Raw genomic sequence first — 16,575 nt, forward strand, 5'->3', positions numbered from 1 at the left:
GGCATGGCGCTCGGTGCCGGGGCAAGACCCAGCTTCAGCAGCTCATCCCAGGGGGACTCGGAAGCAGCGAGCAATGCCGTCTTCTGAGCAAGAGCCACGGCTTCCACCGACCAGCTGGGAGACCTCCCCATCCGCACCCGAGGTCCTCCCGCCGCGCCGCGCTCCGGCACCCCGAGCCCAAAGCTCGCAGGGAATTCAGCCGGGGACTGCAAGTGCACGGAGCAGGTCCAGGGCTAGTTTTGTGCCAGAAGTGTCTGAACAACATACCAGAACCTGTTCTTGGCGAACCGGAGTCACGTCCCGGCCATGCAGGGCGGCGTTCCAGCACCACCTTCCAGACAAAATTAGCCCTTTTCTGGCCCAGCCCGCACGCCGATCCAGCTGACGGGATGGCTTTGCAATAACCGGCCCCAGGAGAAACGCTTGCTGAGGTCCACCCGATGCAGGCTGGAGGAGGAGGCGGCAGCTGCGGGAAAGGCAGGAGTTGGGTCTGGATCCCGTTAGCCCAGAACCCCCCCTTGGCAGCTTCGTGTTCAACTGGGGACAAGACAACTAACAAATTTCCTTCTTTTTTAAGACCTTCTACATGAGTGACCAACGTGTTCAACAACTCAGCACGGTTCCATGCAGTATTTATAGGAAAGCCATCCGCAACCTGGTCAGATTTAAGCCTGCCACGCAGTGGGTGAATTCCCTGCACAACCAGAACACTGGTGGAACATTTGGGATGAAAACGTGGCAAAGCCCCCCAAAAGGCTCTGGCACTCAGCCCTACCTTCTTCTCAAGAGCGGCGGCTATGTCCTACCAGTCTGAAACTCGAACAGCAAGAGGCGACCAAAGCAGCGTCCCTTAGAGACGCTCCCGGCCCCTTGCAGAGCGACCTAGGGCACAGTGTTAGGCAAGGCACTTCATCTCTGCGTGCTTCCATGAAATGTGGATGATGGTGATTTATATCATGCTAGCGTGAGGGTTTCGTCCGTGAGTATTTGCAATATTTCGAGTCAAACTGAACAAGCCAAAGCCACCAAGATGCTCTTGCCATCAGGTTCCTATTAAAAACATCTCTGGGCAGTTTGGAAGCCGCAAGCAACCACAGCGACCCCAGGTACAGTCCCGGCCACAGAGTTGCAATGGCTTTAAAAGCCACTTTTTTCTCTGCAGATTTCTTTTCAGTTTAATTTTACCTGATCCAAACAATACGTTTTCCTGCAAGAGCCTGGAGGAGCTTCCAAACAAGTCAAACTTGGTTTGAAATTTTAGCTATGCAAAGATTTAAGGAAAAAAAAAAGTACAAAGCCTTTTCTTTCAATGAAATGAGTTTTGCATGGCAGTTGTGTATTACTGTGTTGAGGGACATAAGCTATGCAGTATTGCCAACCACAGACATTCAAAAATCATGAGTCAGACTCCCCAAAATCATAAGATCGTTTTTTTTCCCTTCTGGATTTTGAGCCTTTAAACATCACAGCTTCAAGCTTTTCTCTTTGGGGAAGTGGGCTAGAAAACGAGGCTTTGGAACAAAGGCGCGAGAGCTGAGACACGCACATAGTCACCGGGCTCTGGGAGCTGTGATGGTAAAAAAAAGGTCCCACCGGGAGCCCCCGTTGCAAGAGCCTCGCTTATTTTGGCCTTTGGCATCACAGCAGCTTATTCCGAAGAGCCCGGGTCAAGGCGGCTTGCAGCATCCCGGGTCGGGGACCGGCTCACGCCCGGGGCCACCAGACCGGCGGCGAGAGCAGAGGATGTCTGCCGGCCGGGAGAGGCGGCTCTCGCCCTCGCCTCTTCCCGGGGCAGCTTTCGCCGGCTCTGTCTCCCTCTCTCCCGTGCTATTTCCAGCCTCCCTCTTTTTATAGCTTTTCCGTTTGTGCCCCGAGCCGCGCGGGGCCGCAGCTCCGGCTGGGCGGCAGGAAGCGGAGCTGGGAGTCGGGCGGCCGCCCCGAGGAGCCGGGACATCCGCAAGGGCACAAACGGCGGAAACCCGGCGACAAGGACAGATGTCCTCGGCTGAAACGGGAGGGCGCCCGCGGCCCGTCGCGGTCCTCGGCCGCCTGCCGCCGGCAGCAGGCTCCGCGGGCTTAAACCGCCACCCCCGGCTGCCGCTTGCAATGGACAGTGACCAGGCAAAGGAGAAGGGGAGGGCGGAAAAACCCTGTATCTAAGGCAAGAAGAAGGCAGGATCCCTGCGAGGAGCACACGTAGCGGGTTTATTCAGCAGAGAGGCGGGAAGGAGGGGTTTTCTTTAAGGGCAAGTGTTGAGCTGAAGCTGCCCTAAAATGGAACCAGCCCCAACGGAGAATGGATATTTTAAGTGGCAATTTATTCCACTAATAAAAAAAGAGAAGGATGCAGGTGCTTTGGCAGCGCCGCGCACGGGAGCGAGCGGGAGCCGGGGTCAATGCGCTCGCGCGGCCGGGCCTGCAGCGACGGACCGTGCCGGTGCGGGAGCCTCGCTCGCGCGCGTGGGCTGCTCCGCGCTTGCACCAGCTCCTCCTGCGCCGGGCGGTTTCTTATCGCAGCAAGAAGGCACTAAATCTTTGCGATGGTCCATCGCTAGGCTGGGCCGCGCAAGCCGAATTGCTCAGGGCTCCTTGGGAATAACTGCGCCGTTCCAGAGCCGTTGCTTTTGCAAGTCATCTTACATTCACCCCAAGGAGAACATATTATACATGGATTTTCTGCTGCTAAATTGGCATCGATCTCTGATCCTCCTTTTCACTGTATACCCCTTTCAAGCCATCACCCTAGCATTAAAAAAGCCCTATCTGTGTCTCTTTCCTTACTGCGGGGTCTAAGTTGAAGTGGTGGAAGTGCTTACAGAAAACCACGATTAATTTTACGCTGGAATGATCCAGGAACGGCATACCAGGACCTGGTTTTGGCACCTGGGAACCAGTTTGCAGCCATATGTATCGCCATTCCTGCATTTGTGCTGGTACCTCCTTCCGCACAAAATGAGCCCTTTGGAATGCGCATTTAAAAGTTGCCTTTCCAGAAGCACTTAACTGCAGGAGCTGAAATTTGCTCATTCTAGGTTTCCTACCTGTTTAAGAGCGAAGGAGCAAAACTCCGGCCCTTTGCTGCGCGGGTTCCGCCGCGGGGGGATTTGAGGAGCCCACATCCAGCGCTTCGGTTCGGTCGCTCGCAGCTTGAACAAAGGCCTTTTAAGCAGCAGCTACTGCTGTTACCGAGCCACCTGCCTTCCCCCAGCCCTGCCGTTTTCTTTGGGGTCTCTTTTGCAATAATAGCTGGAACATGTGTGCAAAAACTGTTTTTTTGTGTTTTTTTTCCTCCCCCTCTGTGCCTACAGCGCTGGCTGCAAACCAACCACCAGGCCCAGGGTGTGCAGCTGCGAGAAAAAAAAAAAGGAACAGCAACCTGTGGAATGTTTTCTTGCTTCTGAGAACTCCAGCGCTTTTTGCTGCTCCGGAGAGCACTTTCCATGGCTGGCACTTGCTGCACGCAGCCGCCAACTGGGCTTCCTTTCCAGTGGGCTCCCGCTGGAGCTTGGGCAAAGGCAGGAGGGGGGCGGCGGGGGGGCTGCGTTTGACGGCTATTGGATGGTATTTTCAAAGCGATGCCGCCTGGGCAGCTGCACGAGCCCTGCTCCTCGCCCAGCCGTGCAACCGCGCGCCTGCGGACGCTGCCGGCAGGGCGAGGGGGGCCGCGCTGTGCCCACGCACCGCTCGCTCTCCGTGCAAACAGCCTTCGAGAGGCGCTTTCACCACCCCCACGCCGGCGCCGGGGCCGCAAAAGCAGGGCTGCTGCTTATCCGGGGAGACCCTGGAGAGTTTTGCAAAAAAAAAAGCGAGGAGCCGCCGAGCGGATTAGCAGCCCAGGCTTTGCTTGGCTGCCGGTCCCTCTCCCGCGGCTTTCGCGTAGCGGCGGGCGGCGAGCTGCCGGCATTCCTGCACCCCGGGGCGCTTCGGCACCGTCATTTCAGACCGGTCTCCCGTAGGTGCAGCGCGACGGATAATCCTCCGCGCTGCAAAGCTTTAGAGCGTTGCTGAGAAAGGGGCTGAATTTAACTCTATCAGAGCACAGGGGACAGCGCAGGCATGTTAGGTGCCGGTTAACACGGATGACTGATGCTCCAGCGGGACCTGCCCGGCTCCGTGCACGGAGCAGCAAGGAGCGCTGGGGCAATATCGCATTTATTTGCAGCCACGGTTCAGGCCGTCGCGGCTGCTTTCGGGGCTCGGCCCCGTGCGTGTCGCCCCCCTCCTGCAGCCGCGGACGCCCCCCGGCCGAGCCACAGGGCAGCGCCCAGCATCTGTCGCTCCGGGCCGCCGGCTGCACCGGGAATTTCGCCGCCGAAGCGAGGCGAAGGGGGAGAGCCCCCGGGAAGGGCAGGCCTCAGCTGCGCCATCGCCGCCGCCGCAGCAGCTGTCGCCAGCCGGCATCGCCCCAGCCCCGCAGGACATTTAAAGTTTAAAGCACGCTCGCTGCAGCTGCTTTCGGAGCCCTCCGCGGTCCCGCTGCTCCGGGCTCGGCCGCGCACGCTGCCCGGGAGCCGCCGGCTCGCTCGCGGGGTGCCAATGGGGTCGCTCGTGGCCAAGCTCCTTCTCCCCACCCTCAGCAGCCTGGTCTTCCTCCCCACCATCAGCATCGCGGCCAAGCGGCGCTTCCACATGGAAGCCATGGTTTACTTCTTCACCATGTTCTTCGTGGCGGTAAGGTCCCCGGGCGCCTCGGTGCTCCGCGAAGGGCTGGGGGAGCCCCCGGCGTCACCCCCGGCGTCCCCGTCCTCAGCTGGGCTCCCCCCACGTGGGACGCGGAGCAGCTGCACTAGGATCGTCCCTGCAGGATGTCCCAAGCGATGTCCCTAGATAGAGTTGTTTGGCGTTTTACGGTCTCCAGCCGTTGTGAAGTCAGGGAGAGGGATCCGGGCGCCCGGCGTGATCTATCTGCGATGTTTCGGAGTTGTTTTCCCCTCTTGTTTTACGGCTGGTAAGTGGCCGTGCTGAATTTGGGGGTTAAATTGTCTTGAGAGAAACTCGCTGTGTTTCCGTCATTTCAGCCTAAAGCACGTAGTCGAATTATTGATTTTGCAATGTTAAATGGTGATGTGAGTAACGCCGGAGTCTGGGAAGTTTCTGCACCGGGAACGGAAGGACTGAAAACATGTCGCTGAGTTATCAAGAAAAATGAGGACTAACCCCCCAGCCCGGGGTTGGCAACGTGCTTTCCCCAGGCTCAGGATCGACCTGCCTCCCCTCGCCACGAGCAGGACGAGCGGAGAAGGTTTTTTGTCTGTACACGCGCAAAATATAATTGATGTTCTCACTGCCGGCAGTAAGGTGCCTTGAACTCGGCACAGCTGCTAAGTGATCCCGTACACACGCGGGCTGCATTCCCACCGGGAAAAGTTTCCTTTTAATACCATGGCAAGGCTCTGCTGAGGAACAGTCCAGCAACCTAACTAATATTGCAATTATCTCTTCTCACCCCAGATCGCAGGGCATTTCATGAGGACCGTTATGTCCCTTGTACAGGCAGACAGACTGAGGCAGGGAGTAGATAAGAGCTTTTCCCAGCGCAGAAAGCTCTTCCATAGCAGAACCAAGGGCAAAATGCAGGGCTCTGAACTCCCAGGTTGCTGTTCCTAGGGATCCACTGTTTAAACCTCCGTTTGAAACACAATACAGGGAAAAAGGAAAAAATCGGCTACTTCCGTAAGAACTATAGGACTAGTCAATAAAAGTGCACCAAACGAGGCCTCCCCGCCGGCGCCCCCGGGAAGCCAGACGGCTACGATTTCATTTTGCACCGTTTTGGTGTCTGCTCCACCTCCCGTGGATGTCAGCTGGAAACGTGGCACGTATTTTCAATGGGGGGTGGAACGGGTCTTCCACAAAGGGTTGGAGAGGCAAAATAGCCGCGCGCGAGGGAGGGCAGGCAGCTGCCGGGGCCGTCGGGAGGAGCCGCGCGGTGCCGCAGCTGCTGCGGTTGCCTAAGGTAATTTGCAATTGGGAACGGAGACGTTATCTCTCAGACGCATTCGCGACTGCGTATCCGTCACCCGGCTGCATCTGAGACTCCGGCTTTCCGCTCCCGGCTGGCCCTCCGTTGCACAGGCCACGCAAAGCCTGTCTCAGACCCCCCAGCAGAAGTCTTTTCTTTTACCTTAGTTGTCTGTGGGTAAGCAACTAGGTGTTGATAAAAAACGAGGATTCAGTTGCCGTGATAAAGACCTCATGCCGGGTCTGGATTTGTAACACGCTTTTTAACGCTTTGGGTTTTTTCCGCAATAGATTTACCATGCGTGCGATGGCCCTGGTTTATCAGTGCTGTGCTTCATGCGATACGATATCCTGGAGTATTTCAGCATCTACGGAACGGCCCTGTCCATTTGGGTGTCGCTGATGGGTAAGCCCGGGGCTCGGGGGCCTGTCCAGCACCGGCTTTGGCAGGCTGGAGCAGGATTTGTTGGTGGGATGGTTGGTGGGGACAGTCCCCAGCAATGCAGCTGCCTTTGAGCTGCCACCTGCAAGAGTTAACGCGGAGGCACCTTTCCTACAAGCTAGGCTGAGCTGCGCTTTGATCCGTTTTTATATCATTTATGCCCTGGAGAGTCGTTGCGCTCGGTGCTGTACAGACACATACAGCAACTGTCTTGAGCGGTGGCTGGAAAAGTTTTGCTCTCGGAGATAGACAGAGTTCTGGTGCCCAGTATTTGTATTAGCTGGGTGTTCTTCTGCCATCATCGGTTCTTATGCATATCTTTTAAAAAGTAGAATTCTTTCTTTAAAAAGTGGAATTCTTTCTTTAAAACTGGCAAATAACACACACAATCTTGAACTTTAGTTAAAGACTGGACGGTAGTACGAGATCACTTAATTTGAAACCTCATGTGTCAGAGAATCTCATTTTTCTCCTCGTTATCCCTGCATGGGGCCTGTCGGCTTGTCGGTCCCAAGTCTGCCTTCCCGAGTGGCGTCCAGTCTCGGCTTGAAGGCATTAAGGATTGGAGAGTCTGCCACTTCCCCTGGTAGCACGCAAATCGAAGCAGCTTAGTCAAAACACAAATATATCTCCTTGGTTTATCAAAAGCCAAGTCTGGGCTGAGAGGAAATATTAGATCGGATTTGAAAAAGGAGAAAGATATATCACTTGCTTTTTATTAAAAATTTGGATTCTTTTCCCTACTTTCTCTTCCTTCTCTTTTTTCCTTCTTTATTTCTCATTTGCCACTGGAACAAGGTATAATTGAAATAAGAGAAATGAAAGAACTAGAGAAGGGTGAAACCTTCAAGCTTTCTTTTTTTATTTTCCAATTTTGCCAACTTTTTTTTTTCTGAGGGAGAAGGTCAGATGAGAATTTCTGACAGGGAAAGAGTAAGGGGAGAGAGAGGACGGGGCAGTCACCTTTCCAGCCACCAATGTTTTGCTCCTCAAATTCAGCCCATCCCTAGCAGCAATCCCAATTCCAGTCTACTTCCAACCAGGAAGGTCCCCAGCCCTCCAAATGCTGGTGTGGGGTCGTTGGGCCCATGCACAGCCCAAAATGCCAGGAGGACTTTTACCTCTGCCTCTCCGGTCTCCACTGATGGAGGAAGAGCTCCAGCCTTGCCGCTGCCCTTCTTCGGCAGGACACCCCGGGACAGCACCTCGGCTCCCGATGAGCTGTGCATATGTTATAGCTGATGTGTCTGTGTGTCAGAGAGAAAACCTCGTGTTGCAAAGACACATATCGTACGGTATAGGCAAGCCATGCACAGTATATGTCACTCTCGGTGCACATTATGTGTAAAGCATGGTTGATTATATAACCCACCTACGTGGTAAGTATGCAACGTTTCTTAGCCTATATCGCCCCTGCACACACGGTGGTGATATCCCTGCAGTTTTGGGTAACCCACCTGAAGGACTCTTTCCATCCGCTCCCAAACGCTCTGACGTTTCAGAGACACGTTCAGCTAAAGGCTTTTTTCCTTCCCCTCTAGACTTGCCCCGCAAGCCTGCAAATGGCAAATTCGGTGCACGAGTGCACAGGGACCTCTGACCTGTGATCCCACCGCGCCTCGCGGCTCGAGGTGCCCCGCAGGACTCAGCTGCAGTCGACTGTGTCCCTAGTTTGGACCGGTCCTTGCAGAGATGCACGCGTAAAGCTGAGTGGAGAACCCATACCAAAAAATTTACATGGGAAATTAAGTCTCCTTTTCTGTTTGGCTAAAGGTCTGCCAGCCTGTTTTAATTCATTAAAACTGGCAAATAACACACACAATCTTGAACTTTAGTTAAAGACTGGACGGTAGTACGAGATCACTTAATTTGAAACCTCATGTGTCAGAGAATCTCATTTTTCTCCTCGTTATCCCTGCATGGGGCCTGTCGGCTTGTCGGTCCCAAGTCTGCCTTCCCGAGTGGCGTCCAGTCTCGGCTTGAAGGCATTAAGGATTGGAGAGTCTGCCACTTCCCCTGGTAGCACGCAAATCGAAGCAGCTTAGTCAAAACACAAATATATCTCCTTGGTTTATCAAAAGCCAAGTCTGGGCTGAGAGGAAATATTAGATCGGATTTGAAAAAGGAGAAAGATATATCACTTGCTTTTTATTAAAAATTTGGATTCTTTTCCCTACTTTCTCTTCCTTCTCTTTTTTCCTTCTTTATTTCTCATTTGCCACTGGAACAAGGTATAATTGAAATAAGAGAAATGAAAGAACTAGAGAAGGGTGAAACCTTCAAGCTTTCTTTTTTTATTTTCCAATTTTGCCAACTTTTTTTTTTCTGAGGGAGAAGGTCAGATGAGAATTTCTGACAGGGAAAGAGTAAGGGGAGAGAGAGGACGGGGCAGTCACCTTTCCAGCCACCAATGTTTTGCTCCTCAAATTCAGCCCATCCCTAGCAGCAATCCCAATTCCAGTCTACTTCCAACCAGGAAGGTCCCCAGCCCTCCAAATGCTGGTGTGGGGTCGTTGGGCCCATGCACAGCCCAAAATGCCAGGAGGACTTTTACCTCTGCCTCTCCGGTCTCCACTGATGGAGGAAGAGCTCCAGCCTTGCCGCTGCCCTTCTTCGGCAGGACACCCCGGGACAGCACCTCGGCTCAGGCTCCTTTTCCTCCTCCCTTTGGCAGGAGCACCTGGTCCCACAACATGGAAATGAGTGATTAACCTTAGAAATGGCTCTGTTCACCCAAGGTCTGAGTCCTACAGGTTTCAGGTGGCTTCTCTTACTGTCCAAGGCAATTTAGTGCTCTCCATGACAACTTGAAAAAAAAATCCCAACTAGACAGATCATCTCCCAAGGACATTTTTCAGTAGACAATAGCAATGTCAGGGTAGGTCAGAGCTCATCCAGACACTTTGGCTCCTTGCAGCTCAATTTGACTTGATTGCTTCGTTACTGCATTTAAAAAAAACTCACAAAAAATAAAAATCCCGGACTAAGATGTTTAAAATATTGACCCGCAGGGAAAAAACAGAGATTAAAATGCGGACATTATCCCTTAGCCAAACTCCCTATAAAAATGCGATCCAAGGACATAGAAGGTGTGGTGACTAAAGCACAGGGAAGCCTCTCACGCTGTGGCTTGTAAAGCCCGAGCGCACATGTGCGGACGCAGACCCTCGGGCACGCTTCCCGGAATGCAAATCCGGGACAGCCATAACACAGCTGTGTGAGCTGGAAAAGCATGGAGCCCACTGGGATCCATAACTTTTATCAGTTATTACCCCATTCTGTGCTAAACAAAAGCCTCTAATAATTCACTTGCACTGGCAGCTTGGAGCTTCCAAACTCCAGGCAGGTGTCTGCGCGGTCCAGCACCCCATCCCGGCCCTGATTGCAACCGGCTCGCAGCTTTCCAGGGCTGGGCCGGAGCAGCCCTGCCGGAGCTGGGTAGGTGGTGGCTGGATTGAGGTGAGCCAACAAGGTTAGGCTGGGTTGGAGAGGTAAGGACTAACCGAAGAGCCAGTTGCCGGCCCACCGGGTCTGGGCCTTCTCAGTCCACCTGGGAAAGGGAAGGAAAGGCAGACGGAGGCTCTGCTGGTGAAGTCAGCCCAGCTGCCACCACCCAGAAGGATTTACTGGGCTCTTTGGCTTTTGCAGAGCCAACGAGAAGAGCTGGCTACTCACCTCCCGTTGGAAGCAACGGCAGTTGCCTGAGTAGGCTCTCTCCATGTCCTCGGCATTGGGCTCTGCTCTCAGAAGTACCACAGCTGCCTGCAAAGCCAGGGTTTGCTCTAGGAAAGGCTGCTCAAAACCTTTCACTTCCAGCAAGTTTCGGGGTCCATAGACTAGGGCCACAGGCTGTACCGAACGCAGAGCCATTCAGTGTCCCCAGGTGTCCCCAGAGCCCTCGAACCTCTGCTGCAAGTGCCTTCCCCATCAACGTGCAAAACGCCTGAGCTTGCACGTGCTCACCTCTCAGTCAACGAGAGCCGACTCGGGCTGGGAGGAGAGCAAGGGAAGGAAAGGAAACCCAGGGCAGAAAACCTCCTTTTGCTTCCACACACAACGCTGAATTTAAGACATTTAACATCAGCTCCTAGACCCACCACTGCCTTCTCATATACCTTGGGATGATTTCTTTTGCCCCCTGCGTGCCTCAGTTTCCCCACCTGTGAGACTTAAGAAAGGCAAACCTCAGACTTGGATCAAACACTTAGTGTCCTTGTGGCAGACCCAGATAGACTTCAGTAAAGCTTTAGACACATCATAAAACTGTGTCGTTTGCCCCACGGTTGGAGGAAGGCAGACGAGATGGCCTGATGCTCCCTGTGGTTTGTGCCATGCAGCGCTGGCAGAGTTCGATGAGCCGAAGAGATCCACCTTCATCATGTTTGGTGTGCTCACCATAGCGGTGAGGATCTACCATGACCGCTGGGGCTACGGAGTCTACTCAGGACCCATCGGGACAGCCGTCCTCGTGATAACCGTGAAATGGGTAAGTACAAAACCGTACGGGCACCTCACCTGGGCTCAAAGTCACTGTCACGCAGGTGCTCACACCATTCCCTGGCCCACCACGGGGAACAGGCTGAGCTTTCCCCGGAGGGCGTTCAACCTGCAGGAGAGACAGTGCCAGGAGAGCAATTTCCTTCTCTAGCTCCAGCTCTTGGGACGCAGGTCATCAAGGTGATTAAACAGTACTTTTCCTGCAATCAAAGCAGCAAGCAGGCAGACAGTAAACACTTTTTGTGATAAATGCCAGATCCAATCAGTCTGAACAGCCCACCGCATCTCTTGTTGCTGCAGTTCTAATCATGAGGAATGTATTTATGGGTTTTTTACAACTACTAAGGGGTAGAGTGCTCTGGTAAACTGCTCTGAAGCCAATGGAAGATGTGCATAAAAGGCGGTGATAAAGTGGGAAGGAATCTGCCCAAAATCTGCCTGAATCTGGCTTGCAGCTCCGGGGATGACAATCACATAACTTCTTCCCAGTGTATGCACTGTGCGCAGCAAATATTGCTGTCCCTGATCAGAATTATCTGGGAGGGAGCGCATGTGTCGGAGTCATTAGCAAGAGCGAGCATGTCCGTAAAAGGGAAAGGCAAAGGATTCAGTGATGGAACAGAAATTGCAGGAAGACACTGCCAAGCATCATGGAAATTCAGTGATCCAAATCCCAGCTAAACGCTGTCGCTAAGCTCTGTCTACAGCGCTGCTGGGAGCCAGCGCTCCCTTCGTCATTACCATCATTAGGGACTGAATTACAGCAGCAAATTTGGGCCACAGCAAAGGTAACGGTCCCCTGAAATCACGGCTGCACAGGTTAAGCACTCAAGGAAAAGCAAACAGATAAGATGGGGAAGGGGACAGGCATATTCCTTCCGTTCCCAGAGGGAGGGGCACGGAGATCATCCCACGTCCTCCAGCCCATGGACCTTGCACTGATATCTCCTCCCTCCAGCCCCGTTTCTGAGGCAGAGACAGGGCTTACAAGGCCACAACCTCGGTTTTGGGCTGAATATTAGGAAAAGAGCTTTATGATCAAAAATGAAACAGTGATATACCAGGGGATCCGGAGCAGCGCCCAGGTGTAGGTACCTCACACTACAGACGGATCTTTTAGCCTCAGGGAACTGTTTTGGGGCCTTTGCTTGGTTTTATTTTAACATTTGTGGGATCTTTGAGATGCTGAGCAGTGAGTTAAACCCGGGCGAATAGGCTTGATGTGCTCTCTCTTTCCTTCCAGCTCCAAAAGATGAAAGAGAAGAAAGGTCTATATCCAGACAAGAGTGTCTACACACAACAGATCGGTCCTGGCTTCTGTTTTGGGGCATTAGCACTGATGCTGAGGTTCTTCTTCGAGGTAAGTCTTTGCACGATAAATCACACTGACTTTACGATGTGTGAAGGACATTACCAAGATAGATTTCCCCCTTGCACTGCTGCTTCACATCCACCCTTGGACAAAATTCAACTCAAGCTCTTGTCTACAGGGTTGGTGTGCCTTGGTCTAGCAGGACAGACAGGGATTCACTCCCTCCCCGTGCCCATCCCGACGTTCGGCTCATTAACTGCAGTTTGGGTAGGGCACAAAGTTGATCAGGAGCAACATACAGGGGGAGGCTTGTTCGCTTCCCTCCCACAAGCGAGTTTACACCGGGACAGGCCAATTTTTTTCAGCCAGATGCAGTCTTTGAAACTATTTTGTCGAGTGTTAGTGGCCTTTTTTGGAAGCGGGGCATGGGTGATTTAAGGACACCTCGCAAATCCATGGCAGGGACTGGATATGACCTCGGCACGGCCCGAGCCAAGGCTTACTCACGCCAGTGCAAAGACGCGCTGTTGGCTCCCTGGGGCGCTGGATCCGGCTTTTAACCTTTTGCTCTCGCCACTGGCCAATGCTCTCTTCCTGCCTGAAATGTTCTGCCTCTAACGCCCAGAAAGGGAAGGAGAGAGGAAGGAGATAACCCTCCTGACACAGCTGCTAGTCAAGCATGTGTTCAGCCCTCGCGTTACTGCTGCTCTGTGCTTTGGGAGCTACTAGATACAACTTCACAGCGCTCCCCAAGGATTATTTTTCAAAGCATTCGGTAATTGCAAATTCTAGCAGAACATAAAAACGTCACTTAGCAGAAACTCCCTCCCCCATTGCGCCCCATCCTCCCCTCCTGGCTTCTCTATTTTGTCCTTCGTGGGGTAATGAAACACTTCATTCAAGAGTTGGGAAATGTGCAAATTGGAATGTGCTAAATCCACTTTGCTTTTCTGTTGCTGCCTTTTTTAAGGCTGGAAAGCCTTTCTTCTCCGGCAGCAAGAAGAGGCAGAAGTCCCAGGACTTTCTTTCCTTTCCTTTTGACTACTTTTAGAGACGTAACGGTAGAGCTAAGCCAGTGCCACCAAGGAACAACCGAGAGAGGAAAGCCCTGAGCACAGCCTCATGGCGGCATCAAATTGGGGGTGGGAGAGGGTCACGAAATAACTAAAACTCCCTCCACGAGGATAAGGAAGCCCAAGGGCACCTGGGTGCCCGGCAGGTCTTCCTAACGCACTGTCCCGATTGCAGGAGTGGGATTACACCTACGTGCACAGCTTCTACCACTGCGCCTTGGCCATGTCCTTCGTCCTGCTGCTGCCCAAGGAGAACAAGAAGGCCGGGAGCGCCGGGAGCCCCGCGCGGCTCGACTGCTCCACGCTCTGCTGCTGCGTCTGAGGTGCCCCGGGCGGCCAGGGGCATCTACGCTGATCCCAGCCCGCTCTGGGCTTTTTCACACGGAAAGACCTCGTCTCTCCACCATCAGCCCAAGCAGAGGCTGCGCTTCGAGTTTGCGGCTTCTCCTTGGAGAAGCACATGTTTGTCATGGAGAACTCGTGGCTGGAAAATGATCCTCTCCCCGGCTGGGGAGAAGGTGCAGGAGACCTCTGCGTCTCTCCACGCGCTCTCTGGGCCACGCAGCCTCTTGGGTGGTCCCATTTTTGCCGGCCTGCGCGGACCCGCGTTGTCCCGCAGCACGCAGGGCTGTGTTTGTGATGCTGAATTAACAGAATCTGTATTTTTCTGAGGATATTTACTATTTTATTTATGTATTCTCCCGATGTAAATAATGCATATTAACCAAGGCTTTGCAAGTGTGCACTACCCAACTTTCTTTAACGGTGCAACAGACTTTCTAGCCCGGCTCACGCTCGCTCCTGCTCAGCCGAGGTCGGGTGCCAGCACCAAAGGAGAGCTCCAGGCACCCCCCTCCTCCCCTGCCCGCAGCCCTCCGCTGCCAAACCCGCTCCGGCCCGGAGACAGCGGCAACATTGGGCACTTTGTCCTTGCAACCCTGTTTGGATCACACGGGCAGCAGGTGCGCTTGCAGAGAGGCTCATTAGTATGGAAAGTACATGGAAAATTAGAGGCGCAGAAAAGAAGCTCCTGGAGGGATGTAAGCCTACAACATCTCCTCTAACAGACTATTTACTATAGCAGAAGTGTATGATTTATTTAGACTGTCTGGGAAAAAAGCCAAGACTATATGTCATGGACAATTAGAGCAGTATTGATATACAGTGATGTCCACAGAAAGCCCACATTAAGCCCGGGCTCCTCTGGAATAGAAATCTGCGCTGGTCATTCATCAGAGCAGCTTCCTGCTATGGGGCAACAACCAAAAGCGAACGAGCTTCCAACAAAAATACAAATGAGTTATGAACCCCAGAGCATCCAAGAGTCACTGACAAGCTGGTGCTGCGGTGGCACAGCCAACGCGGCCGCATGCAGACGCGGCGCTAGCAGAGCTTCCCAAGGGCTCACCGCTAAAATAACACAGCGCATCGGGCCTTTCCGAGCACCCAGCCACCTGCACGTCTTGCAACGTGCTCTGAGCGTATAGCCCACGTGCCACGCTTTCCCCGTTGCACGCACGCTGCTGATGTACTTTGCCACGCGAGGAGAGCAAGGGCATCCCCGAGAAACGGTCCCAAGTGCTCTGACTCCTAATCCGGAGACTCTTGCAAGAAGCATCTCTGCACGCCGTCTGCAGCGGTGCACAGCCCCCTTGCCAGGGCAGGAGGCAGCGTCGAGTCGGCCTGGTTCTGAGGAGGGGGAAAGCCCTGCACGGGAGGTTTTAATAAACCCGCGAGGGCGGGGGGACGTGGAAGAGGGTCCTGGGCTGGGGACCGGGCGTCCGTGCAGCAGGGACCAAGTACTGACCGCCGTGCCTGTAAAGCGCTCAGAGCGGAGCCGCTCGGCGACCGCGACACGCCACGGGTGCCGCACGCGAGCCAACGCCGCTATCGAGGCACGAGCCAGACACGCTCTCAAGGTCCTTCAGTGCTTTCAAGGGAAAAAGGCTGGCAAAGGCCCTGCAAATAAGGAGGGCAGGTTAGGTGAGGCGCAGCTGAGTCGAGGAAAGCTCCTGCTCACACCTGCCGTGCGTTCAGGTGCTGCAGAAAGAAGGAAAAAAAATAAAGTAAAAAAAAGCCTCTTGAATACAATAAAATACCAGGCAATGCTGGTTTTTTTCCCCTCTCTGCTGATGCAACAGGGCTCTGCTCTGGCCGTGGCAAACCTTCGATCCCCCCCGAAACCGTGGGCCAGGAGGAGACACAGCGGGAGCTTGGGCGCCTCCGGAAACCGCGCCGGGGCGTCTCCGAGCGAGACCCCCAAAAACCCCAGCAGCCGATTTTTGCAAATGTCCTGCCCGCGCCGAAAGCACGGAGGGAGAGACGCAGCAAGGCAAAAGCGCAGCCAGGGCAAGCCGCGCTCCCCGGGTGCACCGCGCCGGGCTCCTTGCGCCCGCGGCTCCCGCACCGCAGCGGCACGGGCTGAGCTCCCTATCCCCCGGGCAGGATATCCCATGCAGTACCGATGCAGGGGAATATTATAAACATTTACAGCAACGTAGACAAAACAGTCTCTTGTAACCTTTTAGAGCTGCCGAGAGCTTTGCCTGTAAGAGCTCTTGAGCCCTTGCCAAAAATTCTTGCTGTTTTCATAAGAGTAGGTGTTTTCGTCTAAGGTGCAGTCTGAGTGCTGTGACCTTTGTCATGTCTGCTACTGAAATTTCCTGCTTCTCTGTTTTTCTCTTCTTTGGTAAGACGATATGAAACCCAAAACTTTTATTGCCCCTTTTAAAGCGTCTTTATAGCTCCCCGTCTACTTCATATACTGTCTTATTCTCGAACGCTGGGATATTACTTATGGGATCCGTGCTTGACGCTGCAAAAGGCATTTGGGTTTCGCAAAGCCCAAACCACCCGGGGCTTTTTTAAGATCAGCCGGGGGGGGGGGGAAGGAAAAAAAAGAAAGAAAAAAGGAAAAAAGGAATGAAGAGGGGCGGGATTCAGCTTTCGCTTCCAAAGGCGTCTGCTAGCGGTGCGAAGGCACAAAAACGGCGACCAAGAGGGCAGGAGGCTGCCAGCTTCGTGCCGGCTAGGCGATGCCCTCGAGCAGGGGACGGGCGCGGGGAGCGCCGGGGCGCGGGAGGCGACGGCTTCGCCCAGGGCTTCGGGGCCGCGCGACCTGTCGTCCCCCTCCAGGTAGAGCACGCGCTCGCCCGCCCTCGCGGGACAGGGGCGTTGGGACCTCGTCCCGCTCCGGCGGAGGCTTCCAGAGATGTCTCGTGGGGCCCAACGCCAGCTAAGCTTGCAGGCAAACTTCATGCAAACGCCTTGGCTGCGCGAAGCTCCAGACC

The 16,575-nt window shown here is 54.0% G+C and overlaps 1 protein-coding gene across 1 annotated transcript; it reads left to right on the forward strand.

The window, feature by feature from the left end:
* The first annotated feature begins 4,520 nt into the window (after window positions 1–4,520).
* Window positions 4,521–14,008, forward strand: MYMK (myomaker, myoblast fusion factor). Its single transcript, XM_067309123.1, has 5 exons — window positions 4,521–4,671; window positions 6,253–6,367; window positions 10,741–10,889; window positions 12,144–12,260; window positions 13,461–14,008. Exons 1-5 carry the CDS (start codon window positions 4,537–4,539, stop codon window positions 13,605–13,607), a joined length of 663 nt encoding a protein of 220 aa, XP_067165224.1. The 5' UTR covers window positions 4,521–4,536; the 3' UTR covers window positions 13,608–14,008.
* The last annotated feature ends 2,567 nt before the right edge of the window (window positions 14,009–16,575 follow it).

The sequence above is a fragment of the Apteryx mantelli genome, chromosome 21, assembly GCF_036417845.1.
Source record: "Apteryx mantelli isolate bAptMan1 chromosome 21, bAptMan1.hap1, whole genome shotgun sequence".
NCBI lineage: Eukaryota > Metazoa > Chordata > Aves > Apterygiformes > Apterygidae > Apteryx > Apteryx mantelli.

What these genes read in the sequence shown, in the direction of transcription:
- MYMK (XM_067309123.1), top strand. Translation starts at nt 4,537, where the DNA reads ATGGGGTCGCTCGTGGCCAAGCTCCTTCTCCCCACCCTCAGCAGCCTG. An exon ending in CATTTGGGTGTCGCTGATGG is followed by an intron (nt 6,368 to 10,740) that starts GTAAGCCCGGGG and finishes TGTGCCATGCAG; the next exon opens with CGCTGGCAGAGTTCGATGAG. An exon ending in TCGTGATAACCGTGAAATGG is followed by an intron (nt 10,890 to 12,143) that starts GTAAGTACAAAA and finishes CTTTCCTTCCAG; the next exon opens with CTCCAAAAGATGAAAGAGAA.